Here is a 21,810-nt window from a genome sequence, read left to right as displayed (position 1 = left end):
CCCCCCCCCTTCTCCCATCTGTACTGGCTAAATTAGGAAATGGGGCCCAAATCAAAGAAATATTGGATGTTCAGAACAGGGAATATATTACCAATATCCAATCACACTTTCATTAGTGGTCCGGCCTCTTGCCTAGTTCACAAGATAATCTCTTCTGCACAAATTGAAGTCTCGAAATTGTGTAGACCCATAATGCGGCTGAAAGTCAGGTAAACTTGAGTCTCCAAACAAAGGCATTGAGGGCAATGGTTAGATTTGTATTACCCAATAACCTCACTATTACTGAGTCTTCAATCTATCCTGGATGAATAGCGTCTCCCAGAAGCATTTAGTGAATGCTCACAAAGAGAAAGGCATCTCCCATCTTAAAGATCCTGTATGCTGATAAGTAGCATATAATAATAATAATAATAATAATAATAATAATAATCGCTTATTGTCACAAGTAGGCTTCAATGAAGTTACTGTGAAAAGCCCCTAGTCGCCACATTCCGGCGCCTGTTCAGGGAGGCCGGTATGGGAATTGAACCTGCGCTGCTGGTCTTGTTCTTCATTACAAGCCAGCTGTTTAGCCCACTGTGCTAAACCAGCCCCATATAAACATATAAACCATATATACAGCATCCTTTGCTCTGAATCATGTCTTGGGAGTTACGATAGAAATCTTAACCACCTTGGCTTGTCTGGATTAAGCAGACTTCAAGACAGATGAGACACAGGAAAATGTCATGGGAACTATTGCTTTAATAAAGGATAGTTGGGACTGTAGAGTTTGAATTATCAGGACTACACAAACCTGAAGGATTGAGAGCTGAAATGAAGACGGTTGAATCTTTGGGAAAGATCCCAATGTTACAAGGTGGAAAATGTTAATGGTTTGCTGTACCAGTATAGAATCCTACAACACAGAAGGTGGTCATTTAGCCCTAGTGTCTCTGCCAGTGCATTGATAGGTATCGATTAGCCCCACCACCCTGCTTTCTCCCCATGCCCCTACAATAGGTCTTTCCTTTACATTTAATTTCTCCCTATTTATCCTATCAGGACCCTTAATAAATTTGAGCATCGTTATTAAATCTCCCCTTAGCTTTCTATGTTCTAAGGAGAACAGCTCCTGCTTCTCTAGTCTCTCCGCTTGGCTGATGTCCCTCATCCCTTGTATAATTCGGATAACTTTCCTTGATATTTTCTCCAAGGATTTGACATCCTTCCGAAAGATTGTGACGTCCAGAATTAAACATAATACTCCAACTGGGGCTTTACCAGTGACCTATAAAGGTTTAGTACAAAATCCTTGATTTAGTGCTTCCAGCTACTACTTATAAAGTCCAAGGATCGTGTACTTTTTCTTTCACAAACAAACGTCTTGATTTTGGCATTTACTGTTCTCATGATGGACAAGTGACAGAAAAGTACTGAGCACTGTTCTACAATAAATATTAGAAAGCATTAACTTGTCTCCATTACAACGAGGCGCAGCAAATAATTCTAAAGTTTTGGAATTGGTGAAGGAGGACGTATGAGGAAGGGGAATGGAATGAAGGACCAGAGAGGAAACACTGACCAGCAAAAGAAGGCCGAAATATTAAACTATAACTAGCTACGGCTGGCATACACAAAGGAGGAGAACTGACATTACCGATGCTCATGAATAATTATGTTTTTGTTTCTATTCTAACTATAAATATAAGGTGCCAAGAAGCTATGCGTCCCTATCTCAAGCACCTTTACGGCCATGTGCACAAAAGTTCCTCACAGATCATTGGTTCTACATATGCGGTTACAGCCATCCCTCACTGCCTGGTGGGGATTCCATTTGTAATTAAATGGATCACCCATACAAATGCTTACTGCTACATTACTATTAGCCCACTTTCAGCTTCTGAATCTAATTTGGAATTATGCATTCCAATAAAGACCAATCTTCACTTGCGCTCCTGAGACACTAGGGAGCTGTGCAAGGCTATACTTCAAAGCAGCACTTTACATTCCTGATGCTTACTGCAGCATTTAAGTGTACGAGGCATAAAGCTCAAATTCATCCTTACTCATGTACTCCACGCTGTTAGGCTCCTCCTTTGGGTGTGGTTGAGGTTGAGGTTGAGGGTTTGGTTGGGAATGTGGCACGGTCCATGGGATTAATGTGTCTGTGTTGACCTGGGGAGGCTCCACTTCGTTGGTTTGCTCGTGCTGTGGTCTCATTGCTTTGTCTAAGAACAAATGTTGAAACAAAGTTAAGTAGCGTTTTGCACACAAGGGCCCAAGAACTTTAATTCAGATGCAGTGAACCGAGACATTTTTTTCACTTTGTTTTCATGTGTTTCAATTTCCTCTTCCCAGTTTACACCCCCCCCCCCCCCGCCCCCCCCCCCCGAGGACCATAGCCTGCTCTCCCCTTTTGAGAGAGAGCGGACTGGTGATGATTTAACCTGGGGGTCACCACACCTCAGGTGAGAGGCAAGAGGCAAGAGGTGAGAGACAACCTCAGCCAGTGTGGGAAATGAAAACAAGCTGTTTTGCGCCACTCCGCATCATGAACAAGCCTTCCAGCCAATTGAACTAACCGACCCTAATACGCCAACACTCATAAACTTGCACACCAATAATAAACCTCACCTTTGAAAATAGAAGCCTAGATTTTTGAAAAGCAGAACGAATTGGTCAATTTGTTTCCCCGTCCCCCGCAAAAAAAGATTGGAAGGTCCTCTGCCGAGACCAAAAGGCTACTTGCAAAATATGCACAAGTATTAGCAAGTAGGTTTATACATCAGCTACTAGCTCAACCACTGACCATCTCTTTGTAAAATATGCTCTACGCTCTGTGACACATACGTGACACACACACGCATACATATGTCTAAATATAAATGGACATCTTGGAAATACTCAAGTGCTTAGACAAAGGCACCACGGGTTGGATTTTATGCCTCCCCCCCCCCCCCCCACCCTGTGATGGGGAAGCTCGCTATGATATTACAATGTATGTTAATAGGATCCCCCACCTCTCATGGCAGGAATCCCATTACATAAATGGAGGGGAGTCGGGGACAACCGCAACAAGAAATCCCGACGGTATGAGAGCCAATTGGAGGCTCCATGTGGATTTTCCACCTCGCCGCCATCCCCGCCCGCCAGAAACACGGGTGGGAAATTCCCTCCCCCCCATATCTCGCTCAATCTAACCTAATTTTGCTTTACATATCAAAGAGTAAAGTGTATGAAAATAAAAATGTCAATCCAAATAGGGCGGAGGTGTGGCCGGTGCAGGCTCGATGGGCCGAATGGCCTCCTTCTGCACTGTAAATTCTATGACTCATGAAAAACTCTCTTCCATTGGTTGTATGTACAGTGTAGTTTTAACAGCAAAAATGCTGTGTCTGAGTACATTACCAGCGATGGTGGGAGAAAGTATCTCCGGTTAGATGGCAGTGAGGGCCACTAAACTTCAACCCATCGGGTTTTTCCTCGTTCTGAGTAGCAGTTTTGGACAGGAGTACATGATACAAGCCTGGCCTGAGTGGAGTGGCAAGGGGCTCAGGAGGCGTTACTGGTTGGGGCTGGTTTAGCACAGTGGGATAAACCGCTGGCTTGTAATGCAGAACAAGACCAGCAGCGCGGGTTCAATTCCCGTACCGGCCTCCCCGAACAGGCGCCGGAATGTGGCGACTAGGGGCTTTTCACAGTAACGTCACTGAAGCCTACTTGTGACAATAAGAGATTATTATTATTATTACATCGAATCTCAAACCTGACCACACCTATTTCCAGCAGGGGTCTGTGCACAACCCTTTGCAGCAGGAATCCTGGCCGTTTTATTTTCCTGTTAGAAATAAGGATACGTCGGGCCAGTCAACACAAAGCGAGGATGGGGGCCTGGGACTTTCCTCATTAGTGTGGCTCCGTCTGGTCACAGCTATTGAGGGAACTCTCGCGTCCTTTTCCTGATTCTTTGGCTGGGTTATATTTCCTTCCATTTGCATGTCACCTTACCTGTCCCCAACAGAAATAAACTGGAGCACAATAATCTCTCAATTCTCCTCAGATGGTTGTTAGTGCCAAGCCAACTGTTAAAAAAGTACCCGGCAGCTCAAAATGAAAGGTTCTGTTTAGAAACAAGCAGCTATTCATCGCCTGAGTGGATTATGCAAGCCAAAATCAACTGGATTAAGAATTTAAAATTAGTCGCGTGAAAATGATATTAATTTAGGCTGAGTAGGGAGACATTGGAATCTTTTACTTGTAACAACAGAAAAATAAGCTGGAAACCGCATAATGTGATTTTAATTGCACCAGTTACTTTTCCTAATGGCCATATTTATATTTAAACTGAGGTAAATTTTAAACGCCATGAGTAAACTAGGCATTGTACAGCCAATGTAAAACTGATGTGATGCCTGTCCCAGTGTTACAAAAAAAGGAACCTTCCTGAGAAATACAGATCACGATCTAACCAAAAATAGTCAGTGTCCTTTCTGGGTGGGATTACAAGCGGCGGTAATGACCCTGCTTTCTAATGGCACTTTGTTGCCATCTCTGACCCCGGCGGGGATCGTCCCCTCCCTGTCTCCGCCACCAAGGCCGCACCTAGCCGCAATTCTTGCACTGAGGTGCTTTGGCGAGTGGAGCTCCTCAGTGCAGGAAGAGATCGGGCGGCATTTTTAAATGGTGCCCCGATGTCTCGAACCCCCCCCCCCCCCAACCACGACGTGACCGCCAGTCCCTCCCCTCATGCCTGACCCACCTACAAAAGGGTCCTTCAGTTCCCCCTCCCCTCCTTCACACCCCACCTCACACGGGCAGGGCACCCCGAGGGCCTGTTTCCAGTGTGGGCAAAACGCCAGCATGTGACCTAGTGACTGCCAGGTGCCACCTAAACACCCTGGCAGTGCCACCTGGGTGCCAGCCTGGCCAGGTGGCACTGCCAGGGTGACAGGCTGGCAGTGCCAAGGTGCCAGGGAGCCATTCTGCCCAAGGGCTGACCACCCGGGAGCCTCCGATCGCCTGGGAGACCCCACCCCCACCCCCCATCCCCACCCCACCTCCCACCCCCAAGTTCCGTTCTGCTTGATCCTGGTTTGTGGGAACCAGTGCTAAACGGCGCTCAGCTGGGGTCTCCCCAGTGAGGCCGATAGATACCGGGTGGCCACTCCATCCGGTGCACACTTAGATATAAATGCTTTTCAACTATTTTAACCATGCAAGTCTGGGTCCCGCCTATTATGAGAAGGATTCAGATTGCGATGTCTGATTAGATTTTGCGAGGCGCAAGACCGTCGGGTATCCCGGGAGAGGCCTCTCCACGGATCTACCGGCTGTGTCCCGTCCCGATTCCGGCGGGATGCAACGGATAGATTGCGGCCACTGTATTGCAATAAACTAATTGTTGGAGTGTTCAACTCAATTAAATTTAAATTGACAGCGGAAAGCAATAATCCTAAATGATTACAGCTAATTATAATTCTGATTGGTGCTATTTTGCATTCAGTCTTTTTTGCACAAATGATATCTAGAATATTCCATTTCAAGAATCCAGATTTTCTTCTGCATTTCCATTGTTGGTGCAAAATGGTGTCTGTCCTATTCTCCTTCGATTATGCTCCCCTTTTTATTATTCCTCTGCTCTGATCTTCAATTTGGGATGAAAGGTTTAGTTTTCAATCCCCCAATATAATCATAATTACCCAGGTTTTAGAGCCAGTTGGCCGTTTCTCATTCTGAACTTGACCTCTTGGGCGGGATTCTCCGTGCCGCCGCATCGGTTTTCTGGTGTGGCGCGCCCCCGCCGGCAGGAACTCCCCGGGCGTGGGTGCACTGCCCCCGTAACAGAGAATCCCGATGGCGGAGAATCCAGCCCCTTCATTTTCATATCCCAACTCAAAGCTTTAAGTCTATTCCTCTGCTTACGGACTTTACCTGTCTCCATTACTCATACTTCAGGTACTTTCAACCCAGGCCTTTATTTCCACCTTCTCCCAAATGAGTGCTAGCTTCACATTTCACCTTCACCCAATTCATCTGAACGACAGCCACTAACTGAGACCTTGGGCGCGATTCAACCCCCACCACGCCGGGTGGGAGAATCGCCAGGGCGCCGCGCGAATCGCACCACACTCCCACGACCCCCGCACACGATTCTCCCACCCCCCCCGGAAACCAGCGGCGCGCGATTTGCACCGGGCCGCTCGGAGAACCGGTGAGCGGCGATTCTCCGGCCCGGACGGGCCGAGCGGCCGCTACGACACGACAGGTTCCCGCCGGCGCCGTCCACCCCTGGCCGCTGCCGGCGGGAACTCTGCGGGAATGCTGGGGGTGGGGGGCGGCCTGTGGGGGGGGGCTCCTTCACCGGGGTGGCCTCCAATGGGGTCTGGCCCACGATCGGGGCCCACCGATCGGCGGGCCGGCCTCTCCCCCCCCCCCCGGGCCTACCTCCTTCCGCGCGTGGCCCCAGAACACCGGCGCCATGTTGGTGAGGGGCCGGCGTGCGTAAGACGATCCCCACGCATGTGCAGGATGGTGTGGCCCAACTGCGCATGCGCGGGTTGGCACGGCGCCCATTTGGCACCGCGTAAGGACGCTGGAGCGGCGTGAACCGCTCCAGCGCCGTGCTGGCCCCCTGTGGGGGCCAGAATAGGTCGTGCCCGGGCCCTGTTCGCGCCATCGTGAAACGTGACGGTGTTCACGATGGTGCGGGCGCCGCGGAGAATTGCCCCCCTTGTGTTACTGTTTGCAGCCACAGTGATCGCTGAGCTACACTAACTCAGTGACTTTGGTTGTATTGGTGACAAAAAATGTTGGACAAAATGTAATTAAACACTTATCCATGTTCAAACCACCTGTGTTTCCTGTTAAATAAATGTAAGAATTATTTTTGGATGTTAAAGGTGTTTTGCTGATCTATTTTATTGGGTGCAGCACAATAGATTTATGTACCTTTATAGCAGAGATTGTTTTTGCAGCCTCCGCCGTAGCTGGGTGGACACTCTGAGCATGGTCGGCCATGCTTATAAGGAGCTTCTCCAATCCAATTCCCCCTGGTTAGTTAAAAACAGAAAATAATTCAGGTAAATCTAAATTCAGTTCAGATGAAATAATCTAAAATAAAGTTTTCTAATGAAGCTACGTGTCTTTGCTTCTTGAATGAAGGCCAAATGTAGGTGCCAAATTTGTGTATGATCCTGAGCGAGAATGGTTATCATCATGTAATATAAAGCAATGCTCCAGCATGCCATCCATCACAGTAATAAATGTCTGGACTACAGAAGGGAAACCTGCTATTTCTCATCACCTACAATCCAGAGAAATGGTTCAAAGTTATAGGTGAGAGGAGGATCTCCCGAGTTTTTTGCAAATCTGTTTGCTACACTTATTCAAGCAAAAGAAAAGTCCATGTCTAAACTAAAAGCAAAGGTAGCTGTGTTGAACTCAAAATAAACATTAGTCCCAAGAGTTTACTTCCTACTTCTCCTGAAGTTAGTGACTCATTCTGGATTATCATTCCTGATCAGCAGCCCTCTGGTATTTTGCCCAAATGGCCATTAACTATGTCAAGAGAAACAATTGACAGGTTATTCGAACATGAGATCCAAGTCCAATCTGGTTATTTTCCGATATATATATTTTATCTCGCAATGTCGCCGGACTGACCCTGACTGATTGGCAGTTCCGTAAAATGGGGGCGCTGAAGCCAATGTTGCCGCTGCCTCCGCAACTCTGGGTGTATCTACACCACATGGACTACGGCAGTTCAAGAAGGTGACACACCACCACTTCCTCGAGTGCAATTAGGGTTGACTAACAAATAGGGGCCTTCCCAGCGACACTCAAATCCAAGGAATGAATAAAAGAAGTACATCACCGTCAGGATTAAAATAAAGTGATGGGTTTTCCCTCTCACATCTGTTTCTTTGACCAGGTCAATGAAACATTGCGTGTAACTTGATACATACACACTCCATAGAGAACAAATAAATGTGTTATTCACCAATTGCTCTGTAAAAGCAATACAACTGTTCGCCAGATCCAAGGATTCCATGTTACATATTGCCTAAATGGCAATAAATCTGCATAAATTATATGATGATGATTAATAACTTACTTTGGTGAATAATTGCATACTAAATAGACAGCATTCTCCCAGATTTCTCCCCATACATTCATTCTTCCGCAGACATTAACAGCACAGCCAACTCTGTTTGTTGTTGCCCAAACCAACTGAAAATAAATACAAAATGAATGTTAAACAAAGAATTGAGCTTTAAGAACATCTTGTGCGCAGAACATAGCTTACTGCTAACCAAAGTGAAAATAAGCAGAGGCAACTTTCTTGTTTTGGTTTGAAAGAGAAGATAGGCAACTTAGTTAACCATCTTTACTCATTCAAGACAAGCGTTTGATTTAACAGGCTGCAAAATAATCAACATTGTATAATCTCTACTAAGGGACGATTATGGGAGGAAATGAGATTGAGGGTGAGTGAGAGTGCAAAGCACAAACACAAGCTCAAGAAAGGCAAAAGGCTGAATTGTCCTTTTGATACAAGGCCAAGGAATAGTTAGTGGTCAGATCCATGAGTGAATGGTCTGCAGATGTTCAGGATAGTGTATTGGTGAAAGCACAAAGGCAGATGATCTGGTGCGTAGCCCATTCTTAATTATGAAATGAATCAAGATACAGCCCGCGGCAAATTGCAACAACCTTTATGGGATGTCAATGTTTGTAGAGTTGGAGCATCGCGTCGGCACTGTCCAAACCTGCTTCTTTTTTTAAAAAAAATTAACAACAAAGGTCTCAGGGCAAATTTAGTTTCCAGAAATCTGAAAACGCAAAACAATTTTTCACCTCTGCCCAAAGGGAGACTGCAGGATGTCCAGGAAAAAATCATTTTAAGATTTAGTACCCGGCCCTATAGGAAACAGCTCCTGTGAAATTTACTGCGCGACACAGTAAACACCAAGCCCACGTTTATTGGCCCAGTGGCTGCTTCTAAAGACTTGAAGCAGGTTTCAGCTCAATTAGAACACCATTCACATCCTAATGACAGTTGTTTATCCATCATTGGCACTAAAGTAATGGCCTATTAAAAAAAAACTTTGCTAACGAGGTTGCAGTCTGAACACAGCACCAAGCGAGGGGCTGTTAATGTATTTCTCGGAGCTGGCAGCACGCGCCAGCTGGCCAGAATTTCAGTATCTTCCTCACACTGTCTGCTGGCCTGCATCCCACCTTGTGTTATGTTCCCTACACTGATCATATTTAATCCACATAGTGCTGCTTGAACTTGCATATCACTTTATTTTCCACGGCTATCTCAAATCAGTGATTGATATTCGTTAACGTGTGTCCCACCCAAATGTCAGAGCATAAATACAACATAGGCCGCAGGCATATACAGTCACCAGCACCTGCACGCTGATCAAAATTTAACATCAATGCAGAGTCCATTGGACAGGTAATGTCCACAAACACGAGCATGGTTAAAAATAATATTCTTAGAGCAATAAGGCTCCCTGAGAGCTTTGAAATCTCCTTGCCATCTGTAGTGAATACTGCAACGAACAAACTGAAGCAGTGGAAGACCATCTCATCAGTGTGATCCCATGCCATCAGTTTGATTTCGGCAAAGTCCAATCAAATCTGTCTTGCTTCATAATTGTTTGACTAATCATTGTTTAAATCTTTGTCACACCTCCCCTTGAAGTTAACTGACCTTGCTCATGTATCCACTGCAATGCAGATATAGCAACAAAGGTTAAAATTCAATTGTTTCTAACTAATGTCAGAAGTGCTGTAAATCCCAACCAGAATACACAAACATTTTGCTCTTTACAATAACCACTTGGCCTTTACGTTATTTGGTTTGTGTATTTGTTTCAAAACGTAATGTGATTCTCGGGCATTTGACTTACTTGAGTGTAGTGAGTGCACATTGCACCGGAACATCTCTCGGGGCACCAAGGGTTGCATTCATGTGCATATGGGTAGGTGTAATCCTTTACTTCATCATACCATGCTTGCACATGGGAAGCTGGGGAACGATATCTGAAACAACAGAAGCGTTAATCTGACACAGCCGTTACTCGCAGGACGTATTATTGGTGAACCAGTCATTAATACCTATTTAATCCAAAACAAGCTTGGTGAGGGGGTCAATTTAGCTTAGTTAGCTGGACAGCTGGTTAATAATAATCATAATAATCTTTATTATTGTCACAAGTAGGCTTACATTAACACTGCAATGAAGTTACTGTGAAAATCCCCTAGTCGCCACACTTTGGGCAGCACGGTAGCATAGTGGTTAGCACTGTTAGCAATTGTGCTAACCAGTGTGCTACCATGCTGCCCATACTTACATAGTGAGTCCAGATAAAGTATTCAAGTGAAGCAGGGTTCAATTTAAACAGGGCGTGCACAGAATAAAATTCAATCCTCTTTAAAAGTCTTAAATTCTGTCCTTAATTTTATGTTATTATTCATTTAAGTAGCAAATCTCGCATCAATTTAGGACCTCAGGGGCTGAGAAGCTGAAGTTCTGCAATTCCAGCTCTGGTGGGGCTCCGAGTTTGATTACAGGGTCAGAGCGTTTGCAGAGCTCCCATTATAAGAGGGAGGATTTATACATCCATCTAAAAATATGAGTTTGTTAGGAAAACAAAGTTAACTTTAAGTGATTTATATTTGTATTGGCAAACATTAGAAATAATCAGTTTGATACAGAGGGCAGTAAGGAGTCAATTATGTTAGTGTGGGATTGTAGTCATTTACAGGCTGGGTCAAGTAAGGATGATAGGTTTCCCTCCAAAAGGACATTAATGAACCTGTTGGGCTTTTGTGACTTGTAGCAAAAGCAGTATTTTTAACAATTCTGTTAACATCCAAATTCCCAACTGCTATATTGGGATTGGAACTCACAGGTCGGAATTTTTCCCGACCGTTTCTGCCGGCGGAATTGTCTGGACTCACCAAGAGGGAATCTCAGCTGTGGGTTTCCCAGTGGCCTGGGGTGGATCCAGTGGCAAATCCCATTGACAGTGACGGGACCAGAATATCCCGCCACCGGCCAATGACGGGCCACCTCCCGCTGTCGGGTAACACGTCACAGGGAGCGTGGAAAATCCCTCCCCATATTCTCTCAATTCTAATACATGACAAATACCCAAATTTCTGCTTCCTGTTGACTATCTTCACTCTTCTTTTCTTCTTCCACCTCTCTCACTCTTAATTATAGAATCCCTACGGTGCAGGGGAGGCCATTCGCGCCATTGGATCTGCACTGACCCTCTGAAAGAACATGCCACCCAAGCCCACACCACCACCCTATCTCAGTAATCCCTTAACATAACCTACACATCTTTGGACATTAAGGGGCAATTTAGCATGGCCAATCCACCTGACCTGCACATCTTTTGGACTGTGGGAGGAAACTGGAGCACCCTGAGGAAAACCAAGCAGACACGGGGAGAACGTGCAACCTCCACACAGTCGCCAAGGCCAGAATTAAACCTTGGTCCCTAGCGCTGTGAGGCAGCAGTGCTAATCACAAAAAGGTTAGTAGAAATCTCGACTTCTTTTCTTTCAAATGGGTGGGAGGGCATGGTATGCCAATTTGAACAACCAATAGATGCAAGCTAGATGTGTGCTTTGGGTTAGGCAGAAGCTCCTCAGCAGCTCCCTTCAAATTGTAGAGGTAGATTGGGGGAGACTGTTGGCAGGCAAAGGGACGGCTGGTAAATAGGAGGCTTTTAAAAATGTGTTAACCAGGGTGCAGGGTAAGCACATTCCCTTTAGAGTGAAGGGTAAGGCTGGTAGAAGTAGGGAACCCTGGATGACTCGAGATATTGAGACTCTGGTCAAAAAGAAGAAGGAGGCATATGACGTACATAAGCAACTGGGATCAAGTGGATCCCTTGAAGAGTATAGAGATTGTCGAAATAGAGTTAAGAGGGAAATCAGGAGGGCAAAAAGGGGACATGAAATTGCTTTGGCAAATAATGCAAGGGAGAATCCAAAGAGATTCTACAAATACATAAAGAGGAAAAGAGTAACTAGGGACAGAGTAGGGCCTCTTAGGGATCAACAAGGGCATCTATGTGCAGAGCCACAAGAGTTGGGTGAGATCCTGAATGAATATTTCTCATCGGTATTCACGGTGGAGAAAGGCATGGATGTTAGGAAACTAAGGGAAATAAATAGTGATGTCTTGAGAAGTGTGCATATTACAGAGGAAGAGGTGCTGGAAGTCTTAAAGCGCTTCAAGGTAGATAAATCCCCGGGACCTGATGAAATGTATCCCAGGGTGTTGTGGGAGGCTAGGGAGGAAATTGCGGGTCCCCTAACAGAGATATTTGAATCATCGGCAGCCACAGGTGAGGTGCCTGAAGATTGGAGAGTGGCGAATGTTGTGCCCTTGTTTAAGAAGGGCAGCAGGGAAAAGCCTGGGAACTACAGACCGGTGAGCCTAACGTCTGTAGTAGGTAAGTTGCTAGAAGGTATTCTGAGAGACAGGATCTACAAGCATTTAGAGAGGCAAGGACTGATTCGGGGCAGTCAGCATGGCTTTGTGCGTGGAAAATCATGTCTCACAAATTTGATTGAGTTTTTTGAGGGGGTGACCAAGAAGGTAGATGAGGGCAGTGCCGTAGATGTTGTCTACATGGACTTTAGCAAAGCCTTTGACAAGGTACCGCATGGTAGGTTGTTGCAGAAGGTTAAAGCTCACGGGATCCAGGGTGAGGTTGCCAATTGGATTCAAAATTGGCTGGACGACAGAAGGCAGAGGGTGGTTGTAGAGGGTTGTTTTTCAAACTGGAGGCCTGTGACCAGTGGTGTGCCTCAGGGATCGGTGCTGGGTCCACTGTTATTTGTGATTTATATTAATGATTTGGATGAGAATTTAGGAGGCATGGTTAGTAAGTTTGCAGATGACACCAAGATTGGTGGCACAGTGGATAGTGAAGAAGGTTATCTAGGATTGCAACGGGATCTTAATCAATTAGGCCAGTGGGCCGACGAATGGCAGATGGAGTTTAATTTAGATAAATGTGAGGTGATGCATTTTGGCAGATCGAATCAGGCCAGGACCTACACAGTTAATGGTATGGCGTTGGGGGGAGTTATAGAACAAAGAGATCTAGGAGTACAGGTTCATAGCTCCTTGAAGGTGGAGTCGCAGGTGGACAGGGTGGTGAAGAAGGCATTCGGCATGCTTGGTTTCATTGGTCAGAACATTGAATACAGGAGTTGGGACGTCTTGTTGAAGTTGTACAAGACATTGGTACGGCCACACTTGGAATACTGTGTGCAGTTCTGGTCACCCTATTATAGGAAGGATATTATTAAACTGGAGAGAGTGCAGAAAAGATTTACTAGGATGTTGCCGGGACTTGATGGTTTGAGTTATAAGGAGAGGCTGGATAGACTGGGACTTTTTCCTTGGAGCGTAGGAGGCGTAGGGGTGATCTTATAGAGGTCTATAATATAATGAGGGGCATAGATAAGGTAGATAGTCAACATCTTTTCCCAAAGGTAGGGGAGTCTAAAACTAGAGGGCATAGGTTTAAGGTGAGAGGGGAGAGATTCAGAAGGGCCCAGAGGGGCAATTTCTTCACTCAGAGGGTAGTGAGTGTCTGGAATGGGCTGCCAGAGGTAGTAGTAGAGGCGGGTACAATTGTGTCTTTTAAAAAACATTTAGATAGTTACATGGGTAAGATGGGTATAGAGGGTTATGGGCCAAGTGCGGGCAACTGGGACTAGCTTAATGGTAAAAACTGGGGGGCATGGACTGGTTGGGCCGAAGGGCCTGTTTCCATGCTGTAAACTTCTATGATTCTATGAAATCGCCCTCTCCAATCATTCATGCTTGCCCCTCCCCTTCTTTTTCCATTGTGTCTCCTCCACTATCTCTTCCCCTTCCTACCAACCATTATGCTCTCACCTCTTTGCCTTTAAACTTCCCATTCTGCCTCATGTATGCTTCCATCCCTCTTGCACCACTGTGAATCACCTCATCATTAACCCTCCATTCAGTTGATCCCCACTCCAATCCCCAGGCAGAGAGCCTGATGTCAAAGGATTCTTTCCTCATCTTGCCTGTTTTCTTCAGAATAGCTGTTTGTTTTGAAAATTCAACTTGCCTCAATCTGTGTCTCTCTCTGACCCAATGATAATAATAGTTACAAACACTGTCTCATGAGTGTAAGCAATTTGCAACTATGTTTTTTTTCCAATGTCTATAAGTACTCCTCTTCCAGGTACCATGCCCTAAGAGGGAACTGGCAACCATGGACTTCCACTGGATTGGTCCACCATTTTGCTTGGCAACATACTACAGTTCTTTTCCATTGCCTTCTGCAGTATGGCTGAGCAAGAAACTTGTCTATTCTTACCACCTGCCATCAGGTATATTGGAAGGATTTTCTGGCTGATAATCATCCCGTTTGGCCATGTATCTTCAGTGGTCATTAGGCTCTGAAATGGGGCTTCTAGCACAAGGGTCAGAAGGCTACCACTGCATCAAAAAATACAGGTGATATAATTACTTGGTCTTAGTAATTTTTCTTTTTGAAGACTGAACAAATGTCAGCATGGAAAAGATATCATATTGTGCCTGCTATCTGACCTTTATACACCTGTTGAGGTTTTCTCCTCCTTCAGGTACCATGCTCTCAGAGGGCATTGGCAACTGGTCCATGTTTAGGCTTAAAAAAGTACTGCATTGGTTCACGGTTTCCTTCTGCAGCCTGGCTGACGAGGAAACTCTCCTGCTCTTACCAACTGCCATGAGGGGTATTGGAAGGATTAACAGGCTGATAACTAACCTGTGGCCATGTTATGAACATACCTTCCAAAGCCATCAAGTGAGACTTGAATCAGGAGCTTCTCACCCACAGGTAAAGACACTGCCACTGCATCACATGGCCTCCTTTGTGAGAAGCAGGTACATTGTCAATAGAGCTATCTCACATCTCCACCCGCCCCTTTAGGGCGGCACGGTGGCACAGTGGTTAGCACTGTTGCTTCACAGCGATGGGTCCCAAGTTCGATTCCCGGCTTGGGTCACTGTCTGTGTTCTCCCCACGTCTGTGTGGATTTTCTCCAGGCGCTCCAGTTTCCTCCCAGAAGTCCCGAAAGACGTGTTTGTCAGGTGAATTAGACATTCTGAATTCTCCCTCTGTGTACTCGAACAGGCGCCGGAGTGTGGCGACTAGGGGATTTTCACAGTAACTTCATTGCAGTGTGAACGTAAGAGTGTTAACGTAAGCCTACTTGTGACACCAATAAAGATTATTATATTGAAAAGAAATATTCAATGTAAACTTTACCTCAATAAAAGACAATAGTGCTTGGGTCTGAATGAAAACATGTGATCAATGCCAATGCTGTGCTGACGTTTTCTAGGAGTTTGGGTATAATGAGCATTCTTAGATTGCAACAATTGAAATTCAGCGCACAGAATCAAATCTCTGGGCAAAAATATCAAATCCAATCCTAAGTTTTTGGAAGAGATTCAAGTTTTCAAATTAAAAACTTGTACAGCACAAAAGAGACAATGTGAGATGTAATTTTACTGTGAAATACAGTTATTTCAAAATTTTAAATCTTTATTTGAGCTTTAAAATTTGTAATTGCTGGGAAAGCGTGACAGGCAATTTTTCACTTGGAAATTATTCAGAAACCGTTTTGAATAAATTGTGAGGCAAAGCCACCAGCTGGTCAGATGATGTAGTTGCAGGGTAATTAATTGGCTGCGGGCATATCATGGTAAAATGTTCACCCAAAATTGTGACAATGCGTAATATTTTGTAGAAAATATGGACAGTATAAGAACTTTGAAAAGTCTTAGAGTTAAATGGCAAAGAATTATGGCAATTTGAGATGCAGGGTGGTGGAGTTGCATGGAGCATCAGCACTACTGGATGAGGAACTGGGGGAGATTTAACACTAAGGCGAAACAGTGCCACCACTGGTGGACGGGGTTAATTACAGAATTCAAGATTACTTTGGTCATTTTCATTATGAATGCAGATGCAAAAATGCATTGTGGAAAAAGTTGACAACATTATTTGATGGCACGAACGGTATAATGTCAGAGCATTTTTAATATAATATAAATCGACCATTGGATCATAACATGGATGGATGGATGGATCACTTAAAGGAGACCAGAGGTGAATTTCTCAGCGTTTAGTTCCCCCAAATTTAACCTGAGTTTTCATCTGTTTTTTTGCTTCCCCCTAGGCAATTACGGGTGAGGTGGAGAGTGCAATGTAATTTTTCTTTTCTTATTCATGGGATGTGTGAGCCGTTGGCTGTGCCAGCATTTATTACCCATCCCTGAGGGCACTTAAGAGTCAACCACATTACTGTGGGTCTGGAGTCACATGTAGGCCAGACCAGGTAAGGATGGCAGAGTTCCTTCCCTAAACGACATTGGTGAATCAGATGGGTTTTTATGACAATCAACTGGTGGCCATTAGACTTTTAATTCCAGATTTTTTTATTGAATTCAAATTCCACCAACTGTTGTGGTGGGATTTGAGCTCTACCCTGGGTCCCTGGATTACTAGTCCAGTGACAATACCACCACACCACTGCCTCCCCTGACTGACGCACAAGGTACACCATAGTGTTAGACTCACAGAGTAGTGCATCCAAATGATCGGATCCTCTATGATAAGATCCTGTACTTGTTTCAAATTGATCCATGCAAACCGAGTTGTAGCTGTGACAGTGTGCCTGTGCAAGATTCTTACCTTCCCCAGTGCACTGCCAAGTTCTGACCTATTGACTTGAGCAGTTGGGAAGGTCCATGATCCCAAACGCATTGCTGGGCCCAGCTTTCGGCCGACCGTTCCAATTCATTATCCCACTCCTACAAAACAACACACCAGACATTCAATAATGGCATGCAAATAACAATTCATTCTGAGGCAGGAGCAGCAACTAGAATTAAAACATTTCTTATAATAGTCCCATCATTAAGTTTTATTATAGACCCCTCCATTTACTGTTCATTCATTCCCACATACCATTTCAGTTCAGTGCAGTAATAATGGCTGAGAAGCATCTGAATTGAAAGATGAAAACACAGATGATGAAGTTACTCATTTAGATTCCTCTTTATATTCATTTAGTTCTGCATCTAAATTACCTTAAACTCCAGTTATAAGAATTTGAGGAATACGTTTGCTGGTCGGGGAAAGGTTAAATAAGAGAGGTTGGCTGTAATAGCCGAATATTTAATATTAAAATGTCTAGTTTTCTCGATTGACAGTACTGAATATAATGCATTACTTAAATACTCTTCCCTGCACTTTTATTCATTGCCTGCTCCAACATCTTCATGTGAATTATAATCTTGCTTTAACGGCGCCCACAGTCTACTAGAAAGAGTCACATTGGGAAAATAAGTCTCGAAAAAAACAGAAACCACGGGCAAACACTGAAAAGGTGCTATAAAGGGGGATTTCATGGATTTGTCTTGCAGAAGCCAATAAATAATGGTTTCTTCACACTTTCCCTATGTTCATCCTACTTGGGTTTGCATCACCACCATTCTGGCAAACCAAACACAAGTAAAGTAATGCTTCCATCCATATATCTGGAAAGGAGGAAGTCAAGCACCGCCCCCCCCCCCCCCCCCCCCCCCCCCCAATACGGGGAGCTTCAAGGATAGGGCAAGTGGGGCAGTGCAGCCCAGGCCTGGTCCAGCAATGGATGGACTGTCCCACAGGACAGTGCACTGGGAATCCCAGGTAGGAGTGCACGAGGCACCGCCTTGCTTTTTCTGGAATGATCGAAATAGCAATTGCAATGCAGCAATCGCACAGTGTACAATAACATCTATCTGCTCTAGGTGACTGTCTCATTCACACAGAGCATTCCGCACCTTCAAGGAAGCCTGATTTGTTTTTAAATTGCGGCTCGCCCAAAAAAGGGCAAAATAATCTAAAACAAGAGCAAAACTTCCCATTTGCTCACAGCAGATAGATGCATTGTTTCCTGCTCTCCATGTCTGGGATACTGACACGAGTGCCAGCAGAGTATGCTGGGATGGGGAGCCCTGTGGCACCTACTCACCATGTATTCCATGTTTGAGGATGACGGGTAGACCTCTCCCCTCAGGTGGTTGTGAAGTTGCAAAACCTCGTCTTTGTCGATCTGGGGGATGGCCCTCTTGCTCCTGGAGAGGAAATGATCCAGCACTGAGTCGAAACGCGAGGCGTTGAGCAAGGCCCTGCAGCTGGATTCTTGTACCAAGGCCAATCCCAAGGCGAGCAGGAACCAGGAGAGGGTAGGACCCATGTCTGAGAAATGGTCAGCCAAACGAAATCAAACCACCGCACCAAACAGCCAATGGCAGCAACCTGGGAGGAAGATAAAAAGAGGTCAGAATCACCTATTGATAAAATAACTGGACCTTGTGTTTACATTGGGTACCAGCTGTGGTATAAAGAACCCCATTGGTCAGGAGTGATGTTGAAATGGAGTGAAATCAGCCTGGCCTTACCAGCTGGAAGGTTCATGGTGCACATTCAGATGGAGCAAATAAGTGAAGTGGTTTAGCACAGCACAACACAGACTGGGAAGCTTCTCCTTATTGGATGCTTCGACCTGATGATGAAGGATTAAAGCTCACTTTATTCATCTGTCTTTTCTCATGTCGCTCCGAATGCTTCCCACCGGTTGTGTTTGCCCGGCTCCCTTTTTGGATGTGGAAGGTGGGGATGGTGGGGTGGAAGGTGGGGGGAGAGGGGGTGACTATTGAGCCCAAGGCAGTCAGAAACTTCTGCCTCCGAGAAAGTTTTCACATTCACTCCCCCCCCCCCTCCTCCCCCTTTACTCACTTTGCACCCCTAGTGTGGGAATGATGAGGGGAAAGGTTGCCCCTGGATGCTGCCCCCAGCTGCTCGCCTTCGCTCAGGAATCTCCGCAGCTCAGAGGAGGCGATTTCAAAGGGGCCGCGGCTCGTTGCAGGTCGATTTCCCGGCGGGGCTACAGCTCTGTCTCTGGGTTCCGATGGCGGCTCACTGCGTCTCTGCACGAATCGATTGGTGAATTTCTATATATATCTGTGCCGGAGAGCGGGAGGGGGGTAAAAGGCAGGCTGGTCACATCCTGTGAAATGATGTTGTTGGCTGCGGACTGGGCTGTGACGCTGCAGACAGAGAGAGAGAAATGACAAGTTACTGCATCCTGATGCAGAGAGAGTCTCCTAACACACACACCACAGCATCTTCACCTGAGGCTTGTGTTGTGTGTGTGTGTTCTGCTGCTACACGTTTGCACAACTTTTACACTCTCCAGGTCAGGCAATGGGACAGTTCTACGTCTCTCTCTCTCTTTCTCTCTCTCCACTTCAATCTATCTGAGCTTCCACAGTCATCCGGACTCCAAAATTTAACTCTTGCAGTCTTTCTCTCCCCCACCACCCCCCACCACACACACACACACACATGCTGTCAGATCTGCTGGGATTGTCCAGCATTTTCTGTGTCTGTGTTTCAATCCCACTGAGCTGATGTGTGTGAAAGAGGGGTTTGCTGAAGTAAGCAGTGTCACCCCACCCGCCCCCCACAAACCCTCTCCCAAGGAATCCCTTCCCCTGACATCCAGCACTGTCCCAAAGTCCACTCCTCCGCGACCCAAAGAGAAAAGAGGCGCCTTATCCGGAGGGGCTTTCAACTCTGTAGCCGGGGGGGGGGGGGGGGGGGGGAGACAGGGGGATAACAACCGGGATATCGAGCAACAGGGCCGGGAGGGCTCAGCGGGAGGTCCGGTAGCACACTGGAGGGGGGGGGGTGAAAACAGGGGTTTGGGAATCATGTTGTCCTGGAAACAATGACCCTTGTTTCTCTCTCTCCACACAGACCCACTGATACTTTCCAGCATTTTCTGTGTTGGATTGTGACTGATTGGAGTGTGCATCAATAATCAATACACATCTTCACTCGCCCTTAAGTTGAAGGCAATAGTTTAAGGGAATTGTTTTAAACGCCCCCTTCCCCCAAATACAGGGATACACATCAAATACATCAACGTGAAGGGCACTTCGGGGGGGGGGGGGGTAGACTAGTCGGTGCTGGTAGGGGCCACATAGAGTCACCCCCACGTCCCAAGATGATATTTGGACGTTCATTATGCACTTTGCAACAACAGGCGAGGTGGAAATGTTGCTGCGGGTGGACCTTTTAGAATTCACTTAAAATGTATCATCGCCGCCCCATTGTTCTTTCACACTTTCACATGTCCAACTCAATGAGACACCACTTTAGAATTCCACCCCCCGCCGTCCTGCATTTAACCAAAGTGCGCAGTGCAGGGATGATTAAAGTATTGATGTCTGAGGGAAGCGAGTTGGGATTCTGACATTCAGGAACTATGTTGGGTGAAACGTTAACGTCCTGATGTTTGGTGAACAGTTTGAAGCTTAGTTTAAAATTAGGTTTTGAGTGGGTTTTTTTGGAGGGGGGGGGGGGGGGGGTCACAAATTGGACGGGTCACTTGCTTGACCGTGATGGTGAGGAGTGGGTTTGGGTTTTGCTGGGGCAGTAGCCTTGAATGCTTGGCTCCCGTTGCTTGGAGTCAGTTTCTACCGAAGCTGCCCTCTAGCGGTGGCGGGTCGAATTCGCCTTCTCTGCACCCGTAGCTCAGAGAAGTGAGCTCCCAGTACAATACCTAACAGCCAGTTTTCTTTTTAAACATGTACCTTTCTAAAAGAAACCAAAAGTTTTCTGGTGATATGGGGCGGCACGGTGGCACAATGGATAGCACTGCTGCCTCACAGCGCCAGGGGCCCGGGTTCAATTCCAGCCTTGGGTGACTGCCTGTATGGAGTTTTCACATTCTCCCCGTGTCTGCGTGGGTTTCCTCCGGGTGCTCCGGTTTCCTCCCACAGTCTAAAGGTTTGCAGGCTAGGTGAATTGGTCCTGCTAAATTGCCCCTTAGTGTCCAGACATGCATAGGTTAGGTTAAGAGGTTGCAGGGATAGGGCGGGGGAATAGGGTGCTCTTTCGGAGGGTCAGTGCAGACTCAATGGGCTGAATGGCCTCCTTCTGCACGATAGAGATTCTGTGGCTGACAAACTCATACGCCAGCAAACCAAATGCAGATTCATGTTAAAGGGCTGATTTGGTCTCCTGGTTACTTGGCTGAGAGGGAATTAGTTGTCAATCAAAGGAATACAGATTGTTGCAATAGGGTTATAACTCTGCCAGGAATTGTATTGCAAGAGGAAAATAACATACTCACATGTGATACAAAATAATATTTAGGTAGTGTTGGAGGGGAGAAATGCTCAGTCCGATTGCGACCACGTGGTGTGGGTAAAACTTTTGTTTATTCGAAAAATGGCTGTGTGCACAAGAGGAGAACTAGGAGATGTTGCTGTCTTCAGCTAGCACAATTCTGTTCTGATTTTTACAGGGGTATCATGCATATATATTTTAAGTTCGTTCACAGTTACAGATAAGCATTGACGTCATCGATCAATTTCATATAATACAGTCTGATCAGGAGGTATCAGTAGAGATGTTTCCTGAGCCCCTTAATTGGAAGCCGATTTACTCATACAGTGGGGTTTTTGCAAGTTACCAGATCATGTTCAGAATGTTCCTCTTAACCTAAAATAATGCTGTTAGTCCTTGATGAGGCATTAATGGGTTTATATTCCCTGCTCTGGGTACAACAATGAATCTCCTGCAGACAAGCTGGGGCCATACTCCTGTGACGTGGGTTCCCAATTATTATTATAATGCCCTGTAAAGGGCAGCACGGTGGCGCAGTGGGTTAGCCCTGCTGCCTCACGGCGCCGAG

General features: G+C 45.9%; 1 protein-coding gene across 1 annotated transcript in view; it reads right to left on the bottom strand.

Moving 5' to 3' along the window:
- The window catches only part of LOC140430428 (cysteine-rich secretory protein LCCL domain-containing 2-like), a 69,277-nt gene extending 49,961 nt beyond the window's left edge, over positions 1-19,316 (bottom strand). The window contains exons 1-7 of the mRNA XM_072517899.1: positions 18,843-19,316; positions 18,076-18,362; positions 16,749-16,867; positions 9,906-10,038; positions 8,096-8,211; positions 6,931-7,031; positions 2,049-2,210 (exon numbers count right to left, since the gene is read on the bottom strand). Of these exons, the coding sequence (XP_072374000.1) occupies positions 2,049-2,210; positions 6,931-7,031; positions 8,096-8,211; positions 9,906-10,038; positions 16,749-16,867; positions 18,076-18,300 (856 nt within the window). The 5' untranslated portion in view covers positions 18,301-18,362; positions 18,843-19,316. The remainder of the gene's footprint in view (positions 1-2,048; positions 2,211-6,930; positions 7,032-8,095; positions 8,212-9,905; positions 10,039-16,748; positions 16,868-18,075; positions 18,363-18,842) is intronic.
- Positions 19,317-21,810: the final 2,494 nt, after the last annotated feature.

Source organism: Scyliorhinus torazame, chromosome 10, assembly GCF_047496885.1.
Source record: "Scyliorhinus torazame isolate Kashiwa2021f chromosome 10, sScyTor2.1, whole genome shotgun sequence".
Classification (NCBI taxonomy): Eukaryota; Metazoa; Chordata; class Chondrichthyes; order Carcharhiniformes; family Scyliorhinidae; genus Scyliorhinus; species Scyliorhinus torazame.
This window is presented reverse-complemented; position numbering and strand designations above follow the sequence as displayed.